At 45.4% G+C, this 27,936-nt stretch overlaps 1 protein-coding gene across 9 annotated transcripts in view; it reads left to right on the forward strand.

Moving 5' to 3' along the window:
- ACSL6 (acyl-CoA synthetase long chain family member 6) overlaps positions 1 to 27,052 on the forward strand; it is a 59,130-nt gene extending 32,078 nt beyond the window's left edge. For 4 of the 9 annotated variants that reach the window (XM_054841749.1, XM_054841747.1, XM_054841752.1 and 1 more), the window contains exons 9-21: positions 925 to 976; positions 6,120 to 6,193; positions 9,204 to 9,281; positions 11,788 to 11,922; positions 13,080 to 13,214; positions 15,050 to 15,145; positions 15,989 to 16,061; positions 17,412 to 17,500; positions 18,077 to 18,193; positions 18,443 to 18,586; positions 19,414 to 19,515; positions 20,191 to 20,262; positions 22,456 to 27,052. In XM_054841749.1, the coding sequence (XP_054697724.1) occupies positions 925 to 976; positions 6,120 to 6,193; positions 9,204 to 9,281; positions 11,788 to 11,922; positions 13,080 to 13,214; positions 15,050 to 15,145; positions 15,989 to 16,061; positions 17,412 to 17,500; positions 18,077 to 18,193; positions 18,443 to 18,586; positions 19,414 to 19,515; positions 20,191 to 20,262; positions 22,456 to 22,596 (1,308 nt within the window). In that variant the 3' untranslated portion in view covers positions 22,597 to 27,052. Of the gene's footprint in view, positions 1 to 924; positions 977 to 6,119; positions 6,194 to 9,068; positions 9,282 to 11,787; positions 11,923 to 13,079; positions 13,215 to 15,049; positions 15,146 to 15,988; positions 16,062 to 17,411; positions 17,501 to 18,076; positions 18,194 to 18,442; positions 18,587 to 19,413; positions 19,516 to 20,190; positions 20,263 to 22,455 lie in introns of all 9 variants that reach the window. The other 5 variants (XM_054841746.1, XM_054841744.1, XM_054841745.1 and 2 more) reach the window with 3 other exon arrangements.
- The last annotated feature ends 884 nt before the right edge of the window (positions 27,053 to 27,936 follow it).

Below are 27,936 nucleotides of genomic sequence, written 5' to 3' on the forward strand. Positions count from 1 at the left end.
CAGCTGAAATAAATTACATTTATTTCACTGACAAGAGAGGGAAGGGTTTGCTCTGGGCAGAAGGAAGCCCGCGTGTGTTCAGGGCAGCGCCCCGTGACCCTCTCGCTCCACGTGGGAGGCAGCGGAGGAGCCCAGGGACTGTCGATAGGCTCCCATCCGCTGGAGATGTGCAGGATTTGCCTCATACCCTCGGCCTGGGACACTTAACTGAGATGGTGTATCCTTGCTGAACGTGTTAATGGGACGGTAATTAAGTGCCACTGTTAAGCCACGCTAATTCCCAGGGAATGTGTTTGCACCCTTCGCTTTCCGGTGGGGTTTCTACAGCTCAGAAACACAATTTGGCAGTATTTCTCTGGGATGTTTTTTGAAAATTGCATTGATGTTTTTCACTGGCTGCTCATGCTCACACAAAACTTTCAAAAGCAGCCTCTGCTTTTCAGGCCGCTTATACCCAAAGCAGCACGCGCATGCACTGGTGCTGGGAATACAGAGATGTACTGGAAGTGCGAGCAATTAGCAACTTTGGTAAAGTTGTCCCCTGTTGTGGATAACCACATGTTGCCAGAATTTATCTGGAAGTCAGTAAATTATCTCAGCTTTTCCCACACGCCTATAGGTATAGATGGTGTCCTTGAAAATACTAACACAAATATTCCATCAAAGTCTTCTTACACTAAAGCATGCCCTTAGTGCAGCTGGAGCAAAACATAAGGGAGGAATAGAGTCTGCATCAACTGAAGCAAGCTGATAAAAAGAGTTTTATGATCATCTTTTATATTTGCCAAGGGAGGTGAAAGCTTTTTATGGCAGAGCTGAAATATAATTGGTTTGATCTTCAAGTTTATACAATGACAACAGTCTACCGTGGACCCTTCTGCATTTGATTGATGTGATATTCTTTTTCTCCTTGTGTATTTCTAGCCTCCTCGGCCGGAAGATCTATCAATTGTCTGTTTTACTAGTGGCACTACAGGTAAAAGAAGAGGCATTTTAATCTTGAAATGTTAGAATAGATTATCAAATTAATTATTAACACCACCTCAATATGTGCAAACATGCTGTTATACTGATATAGCAATGATATATATGCATTTTTAATATTTAAGAGTATATATGTTTCTGTAGATTGAGAATTAAAAATAGTGATATATTTATTTTTCATTTGAATTCCCTGACATACGCTTTGGGGGTAGGATTTTGCAGTTGTCTGGAAATCTGCCTGTGTTTCTGCTTCCCACTTTGCAGTGTAGTCATGAAGCACTTGATTGATGGGTATTTATCTTCTGCAGATGTTTAAAAAAAGAAATGCAGGGCCACAGCTTTCCATTCTCTGTATCCTAAGCACACCAACGTCCTCAGCACCGCCGTCTCCTCTGCAGTGTGCCTCGGCTTGCTCCCAGGCTGGCCCTGGGGCCCCACGTGCTGGGGCAGGCTCGGGGACAAGCCCGGGCAGCCCACGCCGCCGGTACTCATGTGCCACTGGTCCCTTTTTCTGGGACAGGATAAGCAGCAGCATTTTCCTGCCCGTTCTTAGCAGAAGCAGTGCTTTTCTCGTCTCCCTAGACCCTGGCTTTCACACAGCTTGCAGGAACGTCCTGCTCTCGAGAACTCAACCTCTGTAACATCTCCCAAAAAGCTCTACAGGCAGACAAACAGACGGGCAGACAGCACAGATGCATGAGGCACGATCGCTTGGGAAACTGCTTTTACGCTTACCTGCAGGGAAGGACCATGCTCCAGGAACTGCTGGAGCAGCTCCTCCAGGTTCATTCATCTGTGCTCTCAGGATTGCCTAACGCTTGGTCCTACCCCAAAGCATCCTCGATTTGGCCTCCGCTCGTTCGGGCAGGCAGAAGGTGCTGCTGGACACCAAGCTGCCCCCCAAGAAGGGAGTTGCTTGTGCTGCTCAGCCTGCAGAGCGCAAAGCCTGCACGTTCGCCTGAGCAAGAGGGACATCATCTTCCACCTCCTGGAGAAGACTTGTACTGCACATCAGGTAGGCAACTGCTGCATCAACTCCGAGTACAAACTCAAAATCTATTGAAAGGCTTTGGTTTTTTTTACCTTCGTGCATCGTTCCTAGTTTTGAAGTCTGTGCACTTCTTGAGTACCCGAGGCAGTGCGCTGTGTGAAAGGAGCCTGTGGCTCTGCTCACTCTCAGCACTGGGAATTCCTAAAAGGAAAAGGTTGACCCCAGCGCAGGACACGGATGTCACAGCCGTGTACGCTGTGAGCGCTGGCTGTGCCCGTGCAACGTGCCTGGGCACAAATGGGAATTGTAGGAAACCAAAGGAGCCACGCCTATCGATATGGTGGGGCACAATTTGTTTGTGTGGATTTTAAAATGCAGTGCAATTATTTTTTCAAGTCACATTTTTGTTGAAATTTTTATTTCTAAATAAGAAATTCTGAGTAGAGAAGGGTTTTTTGATTTTTTTTTTTTTTCATTTGCAAATGCAGTCACGGGCCAGTTTCTGACTTTTTGCTTTTTTTAAGGAACATGTCTGAAGTTACGGACATGGGACAACCAAGGAGCTCATTTGCTTTCTCCCATCCAAACCAGAGATTTCAAATTCTGCAAATCATCTGCAAACCAAACTCTCCCAGAGCAGTGCTTTGTGAACCACCAGCCCATCCTCGGCTGCTGGAGGACTTTGCACATCACCTTCTGCCTTTTCCAGGGCTTGCATCAACACTCTGGTCTGTTTTCCACGTTGCGTTTTGATGCAAAAGGCTTGGCTTTTTGCATAGCCCGCATCAGGATATTTTTCATGACTAGATTTAAAATCTTCTTCCAATGGATCTGTTCTCAAGGGCTTTTTCAATTGGGAAGGGCTCCAAATATTCTTGGGTGGTGTGAAACAAATCTTCACTATAGAGTTTGTAACCTGGAAATTGTAGAATTGGAAACAATTTTAGCTGTATATTTGAAAATAAAAAAAAAGGCACAGCAGTGGACTTTAATGTGTGCTTTTCTTTGATAGGATCGGATCTCTAAATGCCTCCACAGGCTGAAGGGAGAGACTGAGGTTGCTGAGCTCAGATCACAAGACCGACTGTTCCCGTTGTACCAAGAAATCGGCAGCACTCCCACGTAAATGGGCCAAAGGCACTCAGATGTCCCCAGACCATCAGGATACAATTTTTCATGCTGGCTACTCCAGAGAAGCAAACTGTCATTTCCTCAAGGATCCACCAGTTGGATAAAAATTGCTTCCCGGCGGTTTCTCGCGGCCTCCCGGGGCACATCCCTGACTCCCGGAGGCTCCCAAGGTGAGGAAAGCGCTTACATCCCAAAAAGCTGATCACACCACCCAGCTAGTGCCGGAGCTGCTGCTTGAAACACCCATTTAGCCACGTGGAAAAGGTTCTTCCATTGCTTATGAGAACTGTGAAACCAGCTTGGCACCAGGAGAGGAGAAATCGCCATGCCCGGGCTGTGAGCTGCCCGGGATCGCGGTGCAGTCGCTTCCCTAACAGGCCCCGCGCATGGCGTGTCTTCACGAGGAAAGTCAAACTTGAGAGCAGTGGCACAGCTCTGGCATTGATTTTTAAAAAGAAAAGCAGTATCACTGCCAACCTTTTTTCTCTCAAAGGGGTAATTCTGGGAAAGGGCGCGTAGCAAAGGGTACCTGTGCTGCTGGGTTCACTCTTAAAACAGAAGAACTAAAGAAGATCAAAATTTGCAGGAATCCCCCAGCCCAAAAAGCTCCAGCTCCCGTGCGGCAGCGTGGGTTGTTCTGGATTTCTCCCGATGAAGGTTATCCTGGCTCTAATGCTGCTGCTCTGCTGTGACACCTGTAACACCGCAGCCTGTCCGGGATGCTGAGCCTGCTGCAGGCAGGACACGGGGGAAGGAGCCAGGATGTCCACACTGCTCCCAGGCACATCGCGGTGATTGCAGCAGAGGTTCTGAATTTACGTTAAAAAAAAAAAAAAAAAAAAAAAAGGCAGAGGTGGAGTAATTAAACGAGTCCGAGGTCTCAAATCATCTGAGAAATCTTCCAAAACATCTGAAGAGCCGTGTCAAGGTGCAGGAGCCAGATCTGCTGTGGGTTTGGCCGGAGGGTGCAGTTTGGAGTTTCCGAAGCAGCACTGGGCACATCCTCTCCACCAGCGTGCGACCTGCCAGACGCAGAGAAACTTGCGCAACGCCGCGGGAGTATGGCCGCTTGTAGGATCGCAGGGGCTGAGCACGCGTATTTGGCTGGACACAACTAAAACAAGACGAGCCCTTTCTGGGTCGTTGGTGCGTATTTACGACCTACATTGGTTTATGGAGTTTTCTTGAGGTCTGGATCCACGTGTGCAGCCAGCTGTGAAAATAAGCGTCTCAAAACGAAACCTGCCTGGCTGAGCTGGTGCCCACAAGCCTGTCTGTGTCAGTACGACACGTTAGGACAGGAGCAGTTGTGGTTGGCAAAGATGTCAGCCCTAGCTTCACCTCTGAGCTTCGGAGGAGGACAAATGCGAGACCAAAATAGCTCCTGTGCGCTGTGTTCATCTGCAAGTGTTTGGCACTGAATTACTCAAAGGCACTTGGAACGCCAAATGCGGATTTTCCGTAAAATACATTGTGTTCAAAATGTCCTGCTTTAGCGCAATAAATGCGTGCAACAACTACCGCTTGTGTTTGGGCCTTTATTTGATTATTTGAGAGGCTGGGTAGAAGCGATGTCGGCAAAGCCGGCGTGGCACGGGGCTCGGCACCGCGGCTCCTGGAGCAGGACCTGAGCCGTGCCGTGCCAGGTGGGTGCATGCCTGCACCAAAGGGCTGCCAGCGACGCAAACTGCTCTGAAACTGGGAGGATTAAACATATTTACCTGTGCTGAACGTGATTCACAAAACACCGTTGCTCCTTCCTAGCGAAATTCTGTCCGATTTACAATTTTGCGAGGCTGATGCATCCATCGTTAACTGTTACGGCATTGCAAAGCTCCTGGGGATGTCCCTGCGCCCGCCGTGCCGGGGCCACGCAGGGTCCCTGCAGGTAAAGCTCCTCCGATCCGCTTCCGCACAGCGCGGCAGGAGCTGCGCCGCAGCGCTGCGATCGAATTAAAGCAATCGGTTTAAAACCACGCTGGAGAGAGAGGCTGGCTCTGTAATCTTTATTGGAGCTGAGCTACACCTTCTGTTTGGAAAGAAACCGGTTGGGGGTGATGGCAAGGGACGGTGCCGTGACAGGAGGACACGCAGAGTGCTGCGTGCCAGTGCCGCAGGCAGAGCATTCTGGATGGGACCCTCGGCTCCGGTTCGTGTGCCCGGAGGCTTCAGCCTGCGCGTTCGCTTTTTAATGAACCCCGTATCTTGGCATAAACCCAGATGTGAAATCCAAAAATTGCCTTGCGGTGCGTGAAGGAGTGTTCTCAGCTCAGAAGAGAAAAGAAGGTGAAAAAGCAAATACTGACGGTGCGGGGCTGCCCACGGGCGGAATGCTGCAGGCGCAGCGCTCGGTGCTGAGGCTTTGCCAGCTCCGTGTCTCCGGGATGCTTCTGCTCTGCTGCTGACAATATTAATGATTTCCCTTAATTGCAGTCTCAGGGTCTTCTCGTAGCCTAATTTTTACCACGTATTACCTTTTTTTTTCTGCGTTGTTCAGGTTATCCGGTGCACTGGCTAAGTGAGAGCTTGACAGCCTTTTAAATGGGGTTTGTTGGAATTCAGGATCATTCTTGGTCAAAATCTGTATGAAATAAATCTTTTCTGGAGAGGCTGGGAACAGCCAGCCGGGTCTGGTGGCCATGCTCATCAAGCGGCTCCATCCAGATTGCTCTCATAAATTGCAGTTAGGTTATTTCTGGTGGAAACTGTTGTTCAGAGTCTCCAATAGAAATATCGCAGCCTACAGTATCATTTTATTAAATTTTGAGTATTGAAGTAAGTGCTTTTGATGGGCATTACTGCACAGAAATGACTGTGAAAATGACGTTAAGTTTAAAAATTCAAAAAGAGAACTTAATATTTTAACCATTGCCTGGTTTGTTTGTTTTGGTTTTTTTGGGTTGGTGTTCTTTTTTTTCTTTTTTTTTTTTTTTTTTTTTTGGGGGTGGGGGGTTAAGTTTTTGGAAATTACCTACTGGCTCATCTTTTAAAATCATTCTTTGCTTCCTTTCAGGAAACCCCAAGGGTGCTATGCTGACTCACGGGAACGTGGTTGCTGATTTTTCAGGCTTTTTGAAAGTGACGGAGGTGAATACCCTGCTTTAGAAAATGTTGCCATGTGCAGAGTGTGTGGGTTAAGCTGTGTCCCTGCCCGGGCTGGAAATGTGCTTTTGCAGATAAGAGGTGAAATTTCTCTTACTCAGAGGGCCAAATCCGTGGAAACGGGAGCAGGTCTGAGCTTACAGCCCTGACGGGCATTAAATCCCCTTTCCAGCACGGGCTCCGTAGGGCGCAACGTGCTTCTGGGGAGCAACGGTGGCTCCTGTAAATCCATTAACCGGCTCCTTTTGAAGGATTAGGAGAGCAAACAAGCCCTGTACGGGTGCAACGGGGTCCACTTGTGCTCTTTGTGTCCGTTGTGCCCACACAACGCCCTCATTTATTTGAAAGCTTTCTCCATAGAAAGTGCGTGTATATATATAAGAATGTATACGTTTTTACAAGCACGGTTAATTTAATCGATATGAAAGTATATCTCAGTTTCTGTTATAGATATCTTTAAAAAAGCATAGCACTGGCCAAGTACCTGTATGATATGTTTCATGCAATGTGTAAACTTGTGTTTAGAAACAGCATAGGAAGCGGAATTGCTTTAGCACAACGTATTAAGGATTTTATACAGCTTGTACCTAGCAAGTATAAAGAATCTATTTTTTGTAGTAAACAGGCGATTCTATAAAGTAGCAACGTACACGTGGGATGCACGCTTTGTTACCTTATACCCCTTGCTGGTCTTAGCGTTGGTGCTGAAAATACTGCAGCCTTATTATCTGAATCCTTGAACTTTCCGAGGTTTCCAGACCACTGTCTGGTTCGTAAAGCAACTGGGATGCGTGATGTGAGAAATCCCACTGAACTCACGCGTTCCAGTATTTGCAGGGTTGCGACTCCAGTAATTTGCGGTATGAAATGTCGAGACAGCAGTTCGCTGGAGCGAGCCCTCGGGCTCTGCAGCGCGGAGCTTTCGCTGGGTTCAGAGACAGCAAGATGCACAAACGAAAGCAAAGCTGATGCGCAGATACGTCTGAGTTTCGAAGGGCAGGAACGTTTATTTTGGAAGAGAACTGATTTAGAGGGAGCTGAGGGAACTTGGCATCTTCCAGGACTGGCCCACAGAAATCAATTTAGCGTTCACTGACGGCAACGGGACTCTGAGTAATCTCGAAGGTATCAGATTGAGACGTGGGTCTGGTGTAAGCGGTTGTAAATTCAATCGCTTCAGTCACCAGAGTATTGTTGGCGAGAGCGTAAATGCCCGTAGCCAATCCGCACGATGAGGGCAACGTCTAACCGCAGTCATGAAATCGAGCAAAGCGCAGAATATTTGAAAGCAGTACCAACAAAAACACCTCAAGCTGGAAGTACTGTAGATTTGCTGTTTACATACTCTTGTGCTGGTTTTGCCTAGCTCCGTGATTTCTATCAAAGGAACATTTTTTTGAAGTGAACCTAGAGCTTTATTATAAGGTTCTTCTCAAACGCCAGGAAGCTGTTCTCATTTTTACATTTAACTGGACAGCTGTGCCAGCTGTGGTATACTATTCCATGTCATCGTTTTGGTCTGATTTAAAACCAAATCACTTATTTGCGTTAAAGCAGTGCAAACAAAAAGCAGCATAGCTAGTGATGCTAACGGTGTTACATTAGTGTGCTTGCGGAAAACGAAGCCGGCTTGAAATAGTGTATAAATAGCTTTGCAGGCCCTAATAGCTTAATTCAGACTGACACGTAAAATAATACGAAGCTTGATGCTGAAAAGACCCACGTGGTCAATGATGTTTGACTTCACTAGGTAATGGTTGGGAGGGCATCCCCAAATCTGACTTGCCCAGAGTTAACTCCAATAAAATATTCCCCGAGGAAGAAACTCCTGTGCCTCCATCCACCGCCGTGTCCCAGGTCACGGACTATCGATTCTGTCACAGCAGTGGAGATGCAAAGTGGGTATAAACTGCTAATTCTGTGAGCTAATAGATTTTTATACCCATTTGCCACTAACCACTGGCCTCGGTGCAAGTTATTGAGTAATCAAGCTTTCAGTTTTTCTAATCCATAATATTACGGCAAGCCTTGCCCTTGGAAAGGCGGGTAGAAAGGCTGCTTTTCTTCTGGGGCATGGATCAGGTAAGGCTCTGGGGGCCTTGGTTTATTCCAGCCTGCGAGACGGAATTCAAACCTCGGCAAAATGAAGACTTTGGTCATTTTTATTTTTCACGTAATTTGTCCAGCCTTCTTTTTTCCCCCGCTGCACCTGTCTGTGGGGCAGCAATAATGCCCTTAAAATCCCATTTTAATCGCTTAGAATTATGAGAAACACTAACAGAAATCATTAATTTTTGCAGCTGAAAAAAAAAATCATTAATTTTCCCAACATATTCTGATTCAAATCAATGATTAACCGAAGGAATAGAAAAAAAAAATCTATAGCTTTGACTCCAGTAACACTGTGACTCTCTGATGGGCTCTGTGCACTGTGGAAAAATGATGCTCCTGGAGAGCCCCGCTCCTTCCCAGGAGGCTCCTGCAGGTCTGCGCCCAGCCGAGAGTGCAAATCCTGGTCTCGGCACCTCGCGGTAGAAAGCAGAGAATAAAACCGGGGTTCTCTGTCGGGGTGAGCCTCCGTTTCCAGCGTGAGCTGTGTGGATACGATACGCCTTCTCTCATGGAGAGACCTCTCCGTTGCCCTCTGTGTACATCTCCGTGCTCTTTACTCCTCCTGCTAACTGAGCTTCATGGACGCTGTGGCTTAACGCTTCACTTCGTACGCTGCTCCCTTCCTCTCTCGACAATCTTTACCCTTTTGCTCCTCTGGTGCCATTTTTCTTTTATTGTTTTATGACTTTCTTGTTGTCTTCCTGTCAGTGTTTCTTTCCTTTCTGTCTCCCATGCCCTTCACCTGCAGAAAGTGATCTTTCCGAGACAGGACGATGTGCTCATCTCCTTCCTGCCTCTGGCTCACATGTTTGAAAGAGTTATACAGGTAAGAAGCCTGCCTGAACTGACGAGGCCTCGTGGGGCTCCTTGTGTTTTCTTCCAGAGTCAGTGGTCTCCTACTTGTGAGGATGTACACATTTCCTATTTGCCTTTAGCACACATGTTTGAGAGAATGGTACAGGTAAGGTCCTAGTGTCAGTGGAAATCATCTTTTTTTCCACGCCAAAAAAAAAATAAAATGAATAAAATACTAAATAACCAGCGATATCTTGTAGCACTAAAAAAACCCAAAACCTTGTACTCCAGAAGTGCCACGTGCATAACGCCAGAGCCCAGCCTCCGGGCTCGGGGACACGGCCGTGAGTGCGGAGCGATGCCGGGAGCCTTTCCCGAGCTGTCCGGCTTACGCTGGTGGCTCCGAGACTGGAAAACGGCCCTTGCTCAACAAGCAGAAACTGCTACCTGCACAATTTTGGGGGCAGCTTTTCAAAGCACTCTAGGGTCAGCTATCATGGGAGTAAATACAATTGCGTGCCATTTTCTACATCAGCCAAAATCCCGTTATTGCATAAATAACCAGATCTGCAAAAAACCCCCCTGCGGACACTGCAAAAGAGGAAACTAAGACGGTGGTGCGACACCCGTGATCCTCCTGGCAGGGCAGCGTACGGTGGGCATTAACTGGAAGGCAGCGTGCCCTGGAAATAATGGCAAACAGCAGTGCTAACCCGTGCCAGCCTGCAGAACTGCCTTCTGACATCCCTTTTCTGAAAAGCCAGGTGACGGTTAGCGCCGCGGTCGGTGTGTTAGGCAAGTCAGGTGAGACAACCACCTCGGTTCTCCCGGCCTCGGAGGCTGCAAGCTGAGAACCGATCCAATACGTGAAGATTGGACTCGGATTCGGTTGCAGCTCTGTACTTTCTCAGGGAGGACCGTTTGGGGCTGAAAGCATACTTTTTGAGTCAGACAAGTGTCCGAATATAAGCCTCCCACTTAGGAATAATAATATATTCCCCCCTGGTAAAAAAACTCGCAAATTGGAAGTGAAACCGTGAAAGGTTTGGAGAATTACAGCCCAGCCTGTCTTCACTTGTAAGTCTAATTTTAAAAGGCAAGTTGGTCAGTATGGTACCACAATTCAGGCAATCTGCTTTGCCAGTGAACAAGAATGTAATTATTAAAAAGTCATCTGATGGGGGGGAAAAAAGATTTAGAAACGTTTGAAATAACCTCGTTTCACAGGATGTTGCCATACTGAAAGGGCCAGGCCCCCAAAGAATGTTCAGCTTTATCCTCTCTGCTAAAAAAGCTCATTAATGTAAATATTTTTTCCAAAAGGGCTAAAAAATAATTTTCAAAATTATTCCGAACAGCAAGCACTGTCTCAGCTTCCCTAGTTTTCGCCAACATTATTAGTTCCTGGAACTTACAGTTAAAATTATACAGATACATTCTTTAAAGCTAAAAATTTCTGATAGTTATTTATAGTTCCCAATGAGCACACTAGTTATAATTTCCTTTTTTTTTTTTTTTTTTTTTTAAATTCGTGTGCCCGTGCAGCGTAGAACGCAGATTTGGCAGTGTGATGTTCGTTAAACCTACATCACGTGTGTAAAATTCCCGTGGTTTCAGTCGATGGAGAGACAGCCTCCGACCGGCTGACGGAGCCGTGAGAGCACTTCGGTTCGCGTTACAGATTTTTAGGAGCAGCACAAAAAGACTTGGGTGTCTCTTAAGGAATTTTTAGTGCACCAAAGGGAGCTGACATTCTCAATCTACCCCTGGGGGAGCTCAGAAAAGTGAGAGCGCTGGTCCGGGCTCAGGAAAGCTGGGCTTAGCTCCCGGCATCGCTGAGGACACCTTGTCCCGCTCAGCTCTAGGAGCAGGGCAGGGATGCTGGTCTCGGAACGCAGCAGCACAAGCGATAAACGCCAGTTTTACCCAGTTAGTGACTACTCCTCTGCAGTATTACCGACCGCCGGAGCTGCTGCTTCAGCTGCCAGTTGGCTCATCGCAGGCAGCCTGCCCTGCCCGAGCCGCACACCCAGCTCTATTCTGATCTGATGAAAGTGGCCTCTTTTCCTGCCAAGTACAAAACTTCTGGATCTGTAGTTTCCATATGAGTAAAGCACCTTTTACGAAGCTGGCTTCTATTTCTGGGATACAGGATCAGGCACTGTATTGCTAACGTAGTCTATATTGTTGTATTTAAACAAAACTAAAGTATTAACATCTAAAAATCGGCTGCCGCTCAGTATGTTTTACGATGTTTCTTACTATGCGTTTCTTTATTGACAATAGGTCCTCATGCTGTGAGCTGCTATGGTAGGTCTGGGCTTCAGAGGAGAAGTTCAGATCCAGAATCTGACCGTAACTCGGACTTCTCCGTCCCCGTATGCAGGGGACGAAGGGAAAGCCCTTCGAAAAGCTTTGGTTCCTTGTTCTGCCAAAAACCCTGGCAAATTTGGTGGATGCTGAATTGCCAGTACTGAAAAGTGCCCAGAACTATCCGTATATTTCTATTCAGTGCAAAATTTACTGTTACTTTTATATGCGTTTCTAAAGCCCCGTTTTTACCGTATTGGAGAGTAGAATTTGAGGAAAGGCACTTCTGCGCTCGGGAGGGATGCTCTGCCCTGGGAACTAAAAGCAAAGAGGTTACATGCGTTCCTTTTTCTTCCCGTCAGTCTGTAGTATACTGCCACGGAGGGCGAATCGGGTTCTTTCAAGGAGATATTCGTCTCCTATCCGACGATATGAAAGCATTGCGTCCAACCATCTTCCCTGTCGTGCCGCGGCTGTTAAACAGAATGTATGATAAGGTGAGTTTAATTTTGCTCTTTTTCGTAATAATAAAGTTTTATGTCCCTTCAGTGCTTCTGTGAAAGAATTCCCTTAGTCACGGAGATTTCCCGAGCAGATGATGCTGTTTCTGCCTTACTGCAAACACGTTCTTGCCCTGGGTAACTGATACAGCTGCTCCGACCTCTAAGTCCGTATTACGCTGATTTGCACAGACTGCGGACTTGGCCATTGCACGTTAATATGAAATGTAAATATGAAACCCCTCCGTATTAGCCTCCTACCCCGTTCTCACTGGGGTTACTAGTGGCATTCCCAGAGACAAGGGATTTTTTCGCCACAGGAACACCAGTCAAACCTGGATGTACTAGGACTTTTGGTGCCCTTCAGCCAGTTTTGGAACTGGAAGCTCTCTTTCTGGTGGCAATGACAGCTAGAAATCAGGAACTGCAAAAAGACTGTGAGGATTTAGGCAGTGTAAGTGTGAGGTTGGCTTTTGGATCTAGAAATAACTTTAAGAGATGGTCTTGAAAGGTATTTCAGATAGACTTGTCTGGTCATCATGTTAAATCAGTTTGACCAGCTGAGAACATTTATTCCTTAGAAGATTTATCTTCTAAAGATGAGCTTAAGCACAAGCTACCGATCTAATTTTTCCCCAAGGTCAGGACTGTGGGGCAGGGGTTCTGGTGCCTCGTTAGAGGGACGGGCACTGGGGGTTTCTCATTTGTCGAGGTGTAGTTCCTGCTGGCGTCTGATTAAGCTCAGGTAAACGCAGCCCCCGTCACCTCATGAGCCAGCGCCAATACCTGCTCTAGCTGCCAGGTGTTGCAGTCGCTCATTCCGCGTTGCTCAGATTTTATGATTTCACTGAATCCTATTGTAGAAATCATGCAGAAATACCAGTCCTGTAAATCGAGTCGAAGCCTACCCCAGCACCCTCTCTCCGTTTCCCCCAAAGGAACAGTATGTACAACAGCGATGGAGTGAAACAAACCACTCCTTTCCCCCCCCCCCCCCAATACCAAAGCCATAGCACAGTCTCATGTAACTGTACTGCTAACGTAACTGTACCCCACCTGGCACGGCAGAACCGTGTAGCTGTCGTTGTAAGATCAGCTGTTGATGTTTTCCCTCTCTCGGGTGCCGCGCCGCCTGCCACCCCGCGCTCCCGCAGATCTTCAGCCAGGCGGACACGTCCCTCAAGCGCTGGATTCTGGAATTTGCCGCGAAACGGAAAAAAGCCGAAGTTCGAAACGGGATCATTAGAAATGACAGCTTGTGGGATAAACTTTTCTTCAATAAAATACAGGTAAGCAATTTAAGAAGTGAGTCTAAAGTCAAAGAACTGTCACGTCTTCTAGCAAGGACTGGTTTTCTTTGAAGTTAATGTGGTCCGCTCGCCTGATGATGAACTGCAGGCAACTGCTACTCACCAGTGAATAGCAGACTGAAAATTGAACAGGAAAAGGAAATGGAGCACAGTTTGTGGTTCCACTAACTTTCACATTAACTTTTGCCACATTTATTTTTATTTATGTATTTATTTTCACACACCATGCATCAGGTGCCAAAACTTCGATTCTATTAGGGATAGTTTTCCAGAGGGGAAGGGAGAGACACAAGGCAGAGAAACACAAGGTTTTGCCACATCCCTCCTTCAGCGCACGGAGAAATCACTACTTGCAGAATAGTGCCTATTATTTTGCAGCTCTGGGACACAAGCTGTGCCCCTGCAGAGGCACCGAGGAGGGACGCGATGCAGTGCGGGGGCACTTGCCCTCTGCCATGTGACGCTGCCCAGAAGCAGGATCGTAGCCTCCTGCCCGACACCAGGGCTGCTGTCACCCCCTTCATCATCTGGGCGCTCTGGCTTGCGGGGACTCAGCACCCGCTGCGGTAAATGGCTTTTCCCTGCTCACACCCAGCAACAGGCAGGGGAAGAGGATTCATCAAACCCGCTCCCGTCTCCTCCCACTGGGGATGGAATTCAGGAAGGTGGCCATGAAAAGAGGAGTGTGATCAAAGAGACCTTGCTCCAAAGTTTCCTGCATATTCTCTGTAGATATGATTGGATTTAGGGTCAGGTTTCAATCGGGCATATTGAAAACTGCTTTTTTCCCCTGGGAAAACAGGGATAAGGGTGTGGAGAAAAATGCACGTGTAAATCACAGTTTAACAAGAGGCGAAAGAAATCGGAATGCCCTGCTGTGTGCTGCATATCTGCTCAGTAAAAAAGGATTAACCTGGCTTTAAACCAGGTTTTCTGGGTGCTGTACTACTCCAGGAGGCTCCGTTTACTTTATTTTTTTAATTGGATAACTTTATCTGGAGACATGCCACTTTATTTTTAACTAAAGAAACTGACTGTACTTTTCATCTGCGGATTAGTTGTCCTCAGCGTGCAAAGAGAGCAGAGTTCACAGGATGCTGACGGGAGCCCAGACATGAGGCGAGCCAGGCTGCATATTGATTCAGGATCTGGCGAGACGGGCAGGCTCAATCGGGACTTGTTTCCTTTTGTGCTGGGTTTTCTTTTTACTTTTAGAATAAGGAAAAAGGAAATGAAGGGGAGACAAAAAGAAGTAAAACGCGACACAGGAATTGATGTAATGCCTTCCACAAATATTTGAAGGTCATCTGCCTTAAAAAGGGACAGCGTTATTTTAGATGGCTTGGGAACCGATTCATTAAAAACGACAAAGTGCAAATAAGCAAAGAAAACTGGAGGGGGACAGAGCCTGATTTTCCCCCAGTGGTTCCCCAGAGCCAGATGTGCTCCCTGCAGGCCAGGGCTGCCTCCCCGCAGGTCTGCAGCCTGCCTGGGCGCGGGCGGCCACACATATCGAGACGGAGCAGCTCATCCTCCGAGAGATGTGGGACTCCCGCCCCCGTACGTCGAATGGTTTTTTCTTTGGGCACTATTTCTGCCCACGAGGGGGACAGTTATTGCTTTTAACATTTAGCTGGCTTTTTATCCCGAAGGAGAGATTCAGGGCTAGCTCATGTTCCCATAGCACGGCTGCATCTGCTCTAGAGGGAGCATTCTGCGCCGGCTCTGTGTAAGCGACGCTCGCACACACTGCCGTTTTTGCCACCTGTAATAATCTGTGATGCTTTCTTTTGTTTTCTCCTGCTATCAAACAGGCGAGTCTCGGTGGGTGCGTTCGCATGATAGTAACAGGCGCCGCCCCTGCGTCTCCGACTGTCCTGGGCTTCCTCCGCGCGGCCCTCGGATGCCAGGTGGGCTCGTGCGGCTGGTTGGGGGTGGTCGTTTACTGCTAGCTAGGAAACGCGCTGCGTTTAAGGAAGGAGATGGGTTAGGACCTCAGAACCGCGTTTAGGATCGATCCAAGAGCAGCTGCAGGGCTCGGGGCAGGCACAGCACCCCGGTGTCCCCGGAGCTCTGCTCCCGCAGCCGTGGGGTTGGAGTGGGGACCGCCGGTGGCCCTGGGAAGCGAGCAGCAGGTGAGCGGTGCTTGCACTGCGGGCAGCTGCCAAAAAAAAAAGCATAGCCTCATCCCACCTGTGTCTCAGCACTTCGTTGAGTACGTGCAATTAAATGTGTTTGTGCATGTGCTAGGAACTTCGTTACGTTAGTTTTATTCTGTATATAAATGGAGGAGGATAATCTTCAGATGGCAATTTAACCCACGTAAGATGTCCACTGCATTATTTCTCTTTGACGAGGAAGCCCAGGGCAACCAAAAGGCATCGTTCAAGAGCCTAAAATTAGGTGGGAAAAAAAAAATTGAAAGGTATATTTTCAAAATATCCCACAAAAATACCTTCCCCCCCACCCCCAACTAATAAATTCCTCCATGGAGTAACATACTTCCTGACTCAAAAGCTAATTGCTGAACTTGTCTTCTCACTATTTTCAGCTATACAGATCCATAGCCACGTAAATGAAATTTCATACCCGGTAAGAGCCGGGGAAAGCGTCCCTGTGTTAACCCTGCGCCCGTGCGTTGCAGCCGGCAGGATTAGCTCACAGGACCGTGCAACAGAAGGCAATTCTTAGAATTTTCTTCTGTAATAGCGAAATCATATATACCGCTTTAAAGATACCCGTTCCTTTGTCAGGTTTATGAAGGGTATGGCCAAACAGAATGCACAGCTGGATGCACCTTTACGACCCCAGGTGACTGGACATCAGGTAATGATTTTCTTCCACCATTTCCAGAAAGAAAAGAAATGCACATTTCTTTTGAAAATTCTGGACTGGGACATCCCAGGGTGTTCTACAACATTCACTACTGTGTGAATAATTTTCAGCAAATGTAATGTTCTTGAAAGTACGACGGAATAGAGAGCCAGGGATCAGATGTTGGGCATGTTTGCCTGGGGAGATTTGGGGTTGCCCCTGGAGCTGCTATTTGCAGTACTCTCATCTCCGCACTCCTGGCCCTGTGAGTCCTCTCTGGAGCACTGGAGCTGAATTTAGAAGAATGTTTGTTATAATGGAATGCTGGAACAAAGAAAAGATGCAAACGTTCCTGTACTCAGCGAGCAAACTCAGGCTTTGGACACAGATCCACCACTACTCAATACGTTATATATTTCAGGCTTTCAAAACTTTTGAATCTTGACAAAATCAGATAAAGATTAGCACCAAGCAAGATTCAGATAATGCATACAAGTACTGCGGCTTAATTTCTTCTCAATATAATTCACCAGTATTTACAAACATGTTGTGAAATGGGCATCGTACTCATTCAAATAAACACTAGTAGGAAACCTGGGCATCAGATAGTAGTGGGTCTGGCCAGTTAATCATTTCCTTCTTTCCAATCCAGATCTTCCGTGGCTGGAGAAGAGCATGTGCTTTCTTCTCCCAGCACAAGTGGCCATCCGTTCGGTTTTCTCCAAACCGAACCCAGCCCCTGGCAGATCCTGGTGTGCCCCGGGGCTCGCTGCCCGTGCCCTGGCCAGCGCTGGGCAAAGCGCCGCTCGCACGCCAACGCCGCATCCTCGTCCTCAGCGCGCTTTGAGCTGGCTCCTTTGCAAAATGAATGCCGTGACGCAGAGTTGTGACTCCTTTCCAGTCCGTTTTTCTTTACTTCTGGGGAAAACAGGGCTGGTTTGCACACCGCAGCGCTCCAGCAGTGCCTGTTGGCTCCAGCAGACCTTGCCCTCGCTTCATCTTTGGAGAAAACTGTAGGGGTGGGGGGAAGCGTGTTCAGCGTGATGTCACTGCGGTTGGTATTCCCAGATGATTCAAATGATGAGAGTCCAGAGCTTAGTGTGCTTTGATAATGAGTTAAGCTCAAACAAGGGCTAGTCTCTCACAGGTAATGGAGACACGGTCTGTATTTTGACATGTTGGAAAATAGGGTTCATATCCAAATAGGAGGTTTGGGTATTTAGGGTCAGTAGTTTAAAACCTTAAAATGAGGAAATATACCTAGCTCCTGCAAGAACATCCAGTGCATCTACAACCATGCAAGCAAGTAATAATAAAATGTTAATTATTGGTGACAAGTGACTGGATAACTTTGATTTCCAGGTCATGTGGGAGCCCCTTTGCCCTGTAACTTAATCAGATTGAAGGACGTGGAAGAGCTGAATTATTTTGCTTCCAAAGGAGAAGGAGAGGTAGCAAATCACATTTTTATATCAAATTCTCACTAGTTAACACTGTATGAAGTAGTTATGTAGTTATAGAAGCGTTTTACCTTTGTAAGGTGCATAGTTGCTGATGTGTTACGTGTTACAATCAGGAAAGGAAAACAGCAATTCAGCAACAGAGCAGCCAAGCGTTAATTAAAACGGGGCTGTGGCAGTCCTTCCAGCCAATGCTGTGCCTGATTACTTTAAAAGCTAAGACTGAATTAATGAGTTCAGCTAAGAAGAGCCGAATTGCTGTGAGTTCTACATTGCTGATATTTCTATATTGCACAGAAATTAAACTTACTGAAATCACTTTTTTTAACTGCAAGCTGAATGCAAACCGACTTCAAACAGATCAATTTTGCATTCCCTACTTCCTACTGCCATTAGTTTGAAAAAAATCCATAGGTAAATTTACAATGCAATATATTTTATTTCCATGGAGCACAGTCATTAAATCAACCTCTAAAATATTTCAGTTTTAGCGAATTACTGTTTATCTTGTTAGTATGTACAGCAGACTAATAAACTAATTTATCAGCACCTCCGACTGTTTTGCAGATATGCGTGAAAGGACCAAATGTTTTCAAAGGTTATCTGAAAGATGAAGAGAAGACAACTGAAGCGCTGGACCAGGAGGGCTGGCTTCATACTGGAGACATCGGGAAATGGTTACCTGTGCGTACTGATCGGATCCTTAGTTCTTACGTCAACTGTGTTATCCCATGTAAATTTTCAAGGACTGAATTTAAATTTCCAGGCAGATCTATCTTTACGGAGGATTAAGTTTATATTTTGCAGAATAAGCTCGATATGTCAGTGAAGTGTTTTCTGGCAATTTAAAGAGCTCTGTTAAAAGCAGACTGCTCACTGAGTCTTTGTGGCTGAATAACTCCTTTGGGAACTCTCATTTCTTTCTCCTAACAGAATGGGACTCTTAAAATTATTGATCGGAAAAAACATATATTTAAACTCGCTCAGGGAGAATACATTGCACCAGAGAAGATAGAGAATATCTATATCCGCAGTGACCCTGTTGCCCAGATCTATGTCCATGGAGACAGCCTGCAGGTAAAAACTAAGTTTTCAGAAAGTATGACTTTATTCTTTGTAAGCAGAAGACAGAGAGCTGGGCGGCGTGAGCGGGTCACGCCACGTTTTTGCCCTGATGTCTCCGTCCTGTTCTGGAGCTGGCTGGCAGCCACGCAGGAGCTGAGCTGCTGGCGTGACCCGAAGCAGCTTGGAGGATGCTGTGGCCAAAGATCAAGCCTTATAACATGCTTTAGTGTCACCCTTTGGGTCTGGAACACTTTCCTTTGCCACTTTACCTGCGGTAAGCCAGGCAAAGGCAAAGCCACAACCGGTGCCTACCCATTTTGGCCAATCTTGTCCTGTTTTTGCCTTGCCCCTCCCCAAATTACAGCTCTGTTCACCGTTTGCAGTTGCGTGTGCAGTGAAGATGGCTTATTCACGTATTTACACCAACACGTACAGCTTCTGAAACCGTTGCAATTCGTCCCTCTACGTTCATTGGCAACAGCCCCGGCACTGGAGTTTGCCCGTGAGCCGCGTGTGTATAAACGATACGGGCTGTGTTCGCTCTGGCTTATGCCTGTGAAAAAAGTAATTTAATTAATGTCCAAGCAGAACACAAACCCAGCTGAAGGTGTTAAAGTTGTTGGCAAATGCAGGAACAGTCACAGAGAACCATTTTATCTGAGGGAAAAGGCACAGACACCAAAATATACTTTGCTATGTCATGTTAGCAAATTATTAACACAGTTAAACAAGAAGTGACAAGCGCGTAGCAAATTCAACCGGCTTATGTATTCACTTCAATGTAGGGCCTTAAACGTCGTTCAGCTTTTGCCTGCAATTCTCTTCTCCTTCTCCCACAGGCTTTCCTGGTGGGAATCGTGGTGCCCGATCCCGAAGTCATGCCAGGCTGGGCAAAGAAAAGAGGGTTTGACGGAACATATGCAGAACTCTGTAAAAATAAGGTTTGTCTTTCTATCTGTCGGCAGTACAGACACTCTCTCACTGTGGCATGACCTAGTTAAGAGTAGGTGGCCATTATTAATGATCCCAGTGACAAGAATTATTTCTTTGCTGAGAATTAAGCAGGGTCGACCTGGGACCAGTGATGTGTGCTGACTGACGGTACAGACCCCTGCGAACTCCTCCGTGGGGGGGGGACCAGGGCTCTGTCCGGCAGAGGACAGCAGTATGGCAGTATGAGAGGTTGTATTTGTTTAGATGTCTTGAATAAGGATCCCGGCCTTATTTACACGCGCTCTGTAATACTGCGTAACTGAGTTGGATCGCATTAATGAACGCTGATGCCACTGAATCATCCCACTGGCGTCTATGGGAAATGATTCTGCATCTAAGTCTGGCAAATGGTTGAAGGACTGCAAATGTAAGCATCTGTCAGATACGTTTAAAAATAGAATGGCCAGACCCATTATTTTTCATACTGAGGAAACAGTTAACATTACCGCACTTAAGTTTAATGTTTGTACATTTTTTTAATAGACTATTTGCTAATTATGTATTAACTATCAACAAGGCACTTGAACCTTGCTCAGAAACATGTTTTCTTGATGAACGATGACATTAATTGCATGTAAGGTTGACTCTGATATTTCATGAGGAATTTATGTGTTTTAACCCAGGAACTGCAGCAAGCGATAATGGAAGACATGGTACGGTTAGGTAAGGAGAGTGGACTTCATTCCTTTGAGCAGGTAAAATGAAACAATGAAGACGTTATTCAGTGTGGTCAGACCGGCAATTTGTCCATTGGTATTGAATGGGGATTTGTTGGCATTTGTTCTGTTACTACACATCCTTGTTGTAGCTGCACACCGTGTTTTCCGAGAGCGAGCTTTATTGCTGGCCAGTTGCGTTTGTTCCTTTGAATACAGATACGCTGCGATTCTGCCTTCCACTCGTGCCTGAAATTTGAATTACGTTTAGTGAAAATTTTGGGTGCAGAGGTAAAAAATCTTAATCCAAGGACATGGATAATCTCTCCAGTCTGACAACTGGGGCTCAGGACAAATGTCTGTAGGGCTCTGATTCTTCTGCCACTGGAGCACTGTTAAGAAACTGGGTCACTAATTACCATTCTTATAACTGACCTAGGAAATGCTGCCGGTTTATTTGTTTTCAGCCTGTGCACTAATTCTTTTCTGGTGCTCGTGTAGATATTTCTGCAACGGGGCTACAAACACTTCAGAAGGAGAGATCTGAAATCAACTGTGGATTACATTGCATTAAAAACACAGTAAAAAAAAAAATCCACCACATTTTAAAATGTCTAAATGCTTATTTCTGTTAAAATAATGAACAACTTAGTCATTACATATAATTAGCAAGGGCCTTTCTGCTTTTGTTTAGAGTGTTTCTGAGTGGTAGTTCTAACGAGTGATTCACCATATCCGAGTCCAGCAGAAACCCCATTAAACACAAACTTGTTATTCTTCATTTCTCAGTTACATATGCAAATGAAATGACTGTAAAAAGAAATTAATTTAAAAATGAAGCTCATTATAAAGCACGGTTTGGTCTGTGGTAATAAGTCTGGTTTGCTCCTGCTGTAGTCTTCACAGCATGAACTATCCTCGAGTATTCTACCAGCAGCCTGCAATTAATAAACGATAAAGTAGTGAGGAAAGCCTTTGCCATCTTTCTAAAAGTTAAGAAGAAATATTTCGCATTTCAAAACTAAAGGGCTGCAAAATTAACACCTCCGGTGCAATACGTAATCTTAAAACGGGACGTTGAGCCGGCTGTTACGGCTGATGTTCTTGTAGAATGGGAGCCCCTCGATACGGCAGAGCCACTCTCTGCCATCCCCGTCCCTAAGCCGGGACCTCTGCCTTGGAAATGACGACTCCGGCTTCTGTGACCAGCAGCTTCCAGGGTGCAGGCTCTGAAAGCCAGCGCAGCGAGCGGGGGAAGCGTTAATAGCACAAATGCTGATTTTGTGAAGGACGTCACGGGGGAGGAACTGGACCACGATGCTCACGGGGGGAAATGAATCACATCTAATGGGAATCTAAAAATTGATTCTCAGTCTATATTCCTGCAACTACCAGTCTCATGAAATGCAAACCGGGTTTGGGGAATCGCAAAAACAGCAGATGGCTGGGGAATTTTGTCTTAAATCAGTGGACTATGACCAGTCACGCAGCAGTTTTCTGCTTTCTCCCACACCAGCGCTCCCATAAACGCCCTGGAAGGAAAAGCTCGCTCCCATCTGTGCTGCCAGGCTCCCTGCTGTGCTCAGAGGCACCGCCGCTAACAAGGGCAGCCTTGTAAAATCCTGTTTGCCAAGGACGAATGATTTTATATCATTTTAATTAGCTAGTAAAACACCATCAGTTCTTCTTTAAAGATGATCATCATGTACAGTCTTTGCGCCCGCAAAGCTTTATGGTAATTTTGCAAGACCGAATTAGTGCTGCTTGCTTTCTTTTGCCGTTTGGTTAAGATGACGTTTCTTAGCATGACTCCCTGCCCTCCCTGCCTTCCCTTCTCTTCCACGGCCTTTCAGCCGTGTGAAGCTCCGCAGTTACAATATCGCGTATGGTGGTACTGCCCCTCGCGCTCTGCCTCGCTGTGTTTTGGCCTTGGTTTCAGACGGAAAAGGGGTTTATGCGTTCATTCCCTCGGAGAGCTCCCTTCTGCGCTGGCTGGCTGTGGGGTCAGCGCGGACACGGGAAAACAAGCAGGAGAGGAGGGAGTGGTGAGGGGTGGGGGGGATTTAGCATCACCTCGGAAAACTTGGGCAGGTGAGGAAAACCGTGGGGACCCGGCGGAAGGGTCCCCTGGGTGCCAGGCACAACGACACAGCAAGGCTGGCGGGAGAGGCGATGCTTGCTGAGTGTGGTGCCTGTAATTTTTGCTATAAATATATCCCTTCTTTATTTTAGGTCAAAGCCATTTACATTCACTCTGATATGTTCTCAGTACAAAATGGTTTGTTGACACCAACGTTAAAGGCTAAGAGACCCGAACTAAGAGATTACTTCAAAAAACAAATAGAAGAGCTATATTCGAGCATCTCCATCTGAAATTACGGGAAGAATCTTCTGAATAATGGACTTCGTAGCAATACTAGAATAATACTCAAAAGTACAGAGCCAGAATGACACAGCTGAAATGGATAAGCATCAGAATCTGACATTTGAGCCTTTCATTGTTCTAGGATTTCACCACTAACCATAATTTTCCTTCTTTTTTCCATCAGGTGTGATACAATTTATTTTTTACTCTATGTAGGCAGTAGGGTACTACTAAGAATCATGCTAAATTGCCACAGAACATACAGAAATTTCAATCTATGACCAAGTAAATTACGTAAACTTACCTTATTAATAACTACAAACATGTCTAATTAAAATAGGGAAAATTTCAGGTATGTCTGTCTGTATATAACCTACTACATTAGAAACTAAAATTGTGGGTAATTCAATAATGTGGTCTACCTCAAACAATCGGTGATTGATGGTGAAGTCTGTTTTCCCTGATCTGGAACTTCAAGCTGGGTATTGGTTTATATATTAAGTGATAGTTTTTATATTTTCCAGAACATAAATTACATTGATTTGATTTAATCATTAATGACCTAACAACCAGAATAGAAATAGGAATGAATCTCCCCCTATTTGTACTTAATAGACCTATTAGTATATGACATCTAATGGATTAAATTGAAATTAAAGAAGAGGTTAGGAAGCGATAGGATAGAATTCCCTCTGTTTCCTTTTCATCCGAACTCAGTTTATACATGGCATGCTGATTTTGCATTAGGGCCTCCTTCAGCACAGCACACTCACGGACATCTGAACTACTCAAACCGAGAAGGTTGTAAAGCATCGCTGGCTCTGGGGTGTCTTTCTGTGGGAGTTCACGTTAACCCATATGCTCCCGGTCCCTAATTTATTACTTTACATGCTGCTAATACTGCGTAGTCCAGTTGGACTAACTCCCTTTCAGAAACAGTGCTAAAGAAACGGAGCACAAGGTTTAAGCTGCGATTCTGAATGGGGCTTAGCAAAATAAATTGGTTTGGGAGAAAGGCTGGCCTGAGATGCAGCGGCGGAGGGCATCCTTCGGCTGGCCGTGGGAGAGGAAGAGATGCTGCTCCGGAAGGCTCGCAGGGATGGGCGAAAGGCTGCGGTAGCCACTGCTGTCGTAAGGTGTCATGGTACGGTAAAACACGACGTGGCTGCAGAAAGGCCTGCTAAGAAAACAACTTTACGTTCCGATGTCTGGAAGCCTCAGTTCCTGCTGTTGTCACTTCCAGTGGCCTCTCTGGAATAAAGAGCAAGTGGTCGGGATGAAACCGGAGATTTCACGACCCGCTGCAGCCATTGAAAGGGGACAAGTCCCATGGGAAGGGGAACGGAGCTCGCTCTTGAAATAAAGCACGGTACAAAACAATGAGAAAACTGTAATGTCAAGTCGCTTGAATACTTGGACCGTCAGTGGCTTCCTTCTGCTAAACAGGGTCCGAAATATCTATGTGCATTTTAATAGCTGCTGTTCGTTGCACCAGTGCATACTAGCATGGAGCTGTGCCTGCTAGATCGTCTTTGCTAGGACAGTGAAAGCACACTTATTTTCTCTTTTAAACTGGAATCCACTGTAGACTTTTGAAGCTAAAAGTTTAAATTTTTAATCTAAATGACCTCTTATTTTCCCTCTGAAATTCCATTGCATGCTTCAAAATGAAATAAATTGAATTAATGAGTTAGTGTTACACAAAGACTGATTTATTGCAGTAATTTCAGAACAAAATGATACAAAGGAAACTGTATCAGCTAACATAATCACTCATATAAAGAACATAGTGATTTGATTTATCAGATGTGGAAGGATTTGTCTGAATCCCTTTTTGCGCCCGATTCCCCTTTTGATTCCAGTGCAATGACTCATATCAGTCCAAAGCAAGTAAGAAATACCGCTCCTGCGATCTGATGGTACTGTACATTCATTTTTCACCAATGTACACAGCAACAGCATCCCTGGGGAATTTGCGTCTGCCGTGTCTACAGAGGATAGGAATTACTGTACAAAATCTGGCTCTTTAGGTCAAGTCATAAAGGATTTTCATCTCTGCGGAGTCTAGTTCATCTCCTTTTTGTATCAGCCAGAAGACAGTCATTACATACGCACGCTCCAAAGCAGTGAAGAATTAGTACAATTTCCTGTTTTAATGCGACATACTTTTAAAATAAAAAACCCCTGAAAACTAGTCATCTAAATAAGTACAGAAAAGCTATTTTCCACTGACCTTTCTCTACCACATGAATTTAATATAATTTTCTTCTAAGATGATTTCAGTTTACCAGACTTCTCTAGCTAACTAAAATCTGACTTTGTGTAAGTGTAGAAGATCCCAACACGAGTTTATTTACGGCTTAGATGGCTGTTATTTTAAGAATGTAATGCCGAATAATAGGTCTGCGTTGCTCTTTCGGTATTTGATGCAAAATGTTGGATGCGCTAGGGCCAAAGATATGACCACCAAACGAATAAGAAAGAAAAAATACAGATGTGGCCACACTAGGATGATGCGAAATTTGGGAGAAATTGTGTTGCCACACCAAAAGTGTGAATACTTCCAGAACTTGTGAAAAGCTGTATAAATAAACTAAAAGCTCTCTTGAATACTTTCTTGTGTAATCAGATTTTCCTCTGCAGGTTATTCTCTCGCCATAATCATAACAATGTTGTGAGAAATTAAAACTTGAAAAGAATACGTGTGCAACACACGGGCTAGGCACAAACATGCTTCTCTTCAAATTTCAGAAATACTTGTTTTGCATCGAGCTTTCTTAAACTGAAATACTTCTTGTGACCGCCAAGGAAAAATCGCCAGGGCTGTCCAATAACCAGTTGGTTGGTTGGTTTGTTTGTTTTCTCAAGACAGCTAATTACAAAATTAATTTCCAATATTCATCTTATCGAAAGAGCCGAGACTCGAGTGCCGTTGCGTAAGTGGCAATGCAAGTTACCCATCTCTCTGCGTGATGGCTTCTGGGTGACTGGTTTTAACTACTCACTCTCATCTGGGGGTTCATTCCGCCATCACTTAATGACAGAACCACAGCAAGGCCACTGCAATGAGCACAGCAACGCTCTGCCACCAGAGTGGGGCCAGAGGGGGGGTCAGGCAGGAGGCCGATAGCCCAAAGCACCGTGGCCACCAAAGCCGTTTGCACCCTCTTCCCCGCAGGGTTACGCTGCAGCGGGTGTGCTGCGAGGCTCGGCGCACCAAATACGCCTCTGAAATCACTGGAAGGCTCTCTCCAGTGCTCATATATAAAAACCAGAATAAAATACATTTTTCAGGAAGAGAATATTGCTTAGTCATATATTTTGTATGTTCTTTGCTCGATATATTGCACAGAGAAAATACTGTTCTGCTACAGAAATGGTCAAAGACAGAGGAGTGAGCAGAAACCACACCAGTCTTAACCCCGCGTTGGCAGGAAACACGCAGCATTATTCTGTCCTGAAAGGCACATCTGTAGGTTAAAATGGTTGATACGCATCAAGTGAAAAAGATGGTGAGTTGTTTATTGGTGAAAGGACTGCTTTGCAATCTGTCGTTGCTGTTAGTAAGTATATATCAGCATCAGTAAAGTCCAGTGTCATTTTTGCCATGAATATGGAATTCTTGCATAGAACAGAAAATAAACTGACTTAATCTTCTGGAATGAAACACATTAACTATAGATTTCTTTTCTTTTTATTTTCCATGTATTAAAAGCACAAACTGGTGATCTATATGTAAATAAACTGCTACAAGATGAATGTAAACTGGGAAAGAATATACTATTTTTGCATGGTAACAGATTACTTAAAGACCTCTTGATGCCTTACAGAAAATTTGGAAGAGCATTTTATTTAGAGGCAATTCTATCTGTGTACTTTTTGTATCTTTAGCTCACTCTGGTTTTGTCTGTGGAAAAACCCCCAGATAATCCGAATTAGATCTTTGTTTCTCCTTGGAATTAACATTCTTGGTCCTATGCACATTCAATGGTTTCTACACCACCTTTACTCCCTTGAAATGGTGAAGCTGAGGCTGTGCTTTTCGGAGGAGAAAGCTGGATGCTTGTAGTCTGGGAGGGAAAAAGTTTCAGATCCCTGGAATTGTTCCAAAATAAAATGTTTTCTGAGGCATCTAGAGCCCCTTTAAGCCCTTTGCTTCATTTCAGCTTTTTGTTACGTATTTTAGCAAAGTACACGCAGCTAACAAATGAGGCATTTTCGTAAGTGTTGCCTATTCTATTTTCAACCGAAAGTGAAGGGGTTAAAATATAACATATACATTTGTGTAAAAAAAAAAAAAAAATCTTAACTGTAATTAAAGATTTTTAAGTTTTGGTATATTAGCATGTATATCAAAAAGTCATCTATGGAAACTTTTGTAAAGAATTAAATTGTCACATTTCTCAAAGCCACTCATAAGATTTTTCTCGTGGACTGACATACAATAAAAGCTTTTTTATAAAACCTGTTGTTTTTCCAGCACTCTGTCCTCTCAATCGGTAGGAAGTCGTTCAGAATGCGGGCCTATACTAAACGTGGTGTACAAAACAAAAAAAAAAAAAGTAAAATAAAGTAACGACCAAAGGAATATTGGAACCTGAGATTGATTTTAGCAATCTTCTACGAAAAAGTTGTTGCAAAGTTCTCTGAAGATGCAGCAGTCTTTCTGTAATGGTTTCAATTTATTTTAATTCAATAATAATATAACCAAATGTACATGCTTGTTTAATATCAATTGACAACTGGGAATGCATAGTATTTTTTCAGACTATGTGTCTAAAACAATAAAGTTTAAAAGCATTCAGTCTCTATTCCAGTTTTTGCGTGCATTTGCATCTCTCCCTTCACTTGGAAATCCAGTAACGCCGAAGAATTACCTCAAATTTTTCATGTTAACGAAGCAATCAGATTCCTCTGCTCTATAAACTTAAGCTGAAGGTCTGATCAATAAAAGGAATATAAGTTACACAATTTCGATAGTGAGATGCAATATTATAAACCCACATCCATCGGCATGTTTATTAGCCGACACCGGTGAGTGGGAGCAGGCCGGGCAGCCCGCGGCAGGGCCGGCAGCAGGACAGGAGCGGAGCAGGCCGGGCTATCCCCGGGCAATGCCGCCCTTATCTCGCGTCAGAAACCGGTTCAGGGAACAGCCGCCATCAGCCGCTGGGTTTCTGTGTCCCCAGCCCGCCCGAGGGGCCCGGCCGCGGCCCCGGAGCTGGTGTGGGCCTGGGTCCCCCCGGGGACCGCTCTCCCCTCTCTCCGTTTCTCTCGACCAGGTTCGCTGCCGCCCTCAACGTTAACTCACACTCCTCCAGCATAAAACTCCTCAGGCCAGACGCGCG

Source organism: Grus americana, chromosome 14 (assembly GCF_028858705.1).
Source record: "Grus americana isolate bGruAme1 chromosome 14, bGruAme1.mat, whole genome shotgun sequence".
Taxonomy (NCBI): domain Eukaryota; kingdom Metazoa; phylum Chordata; class Aves; order Gruiformes; family Gruidae; genus Grus; species Grus americana.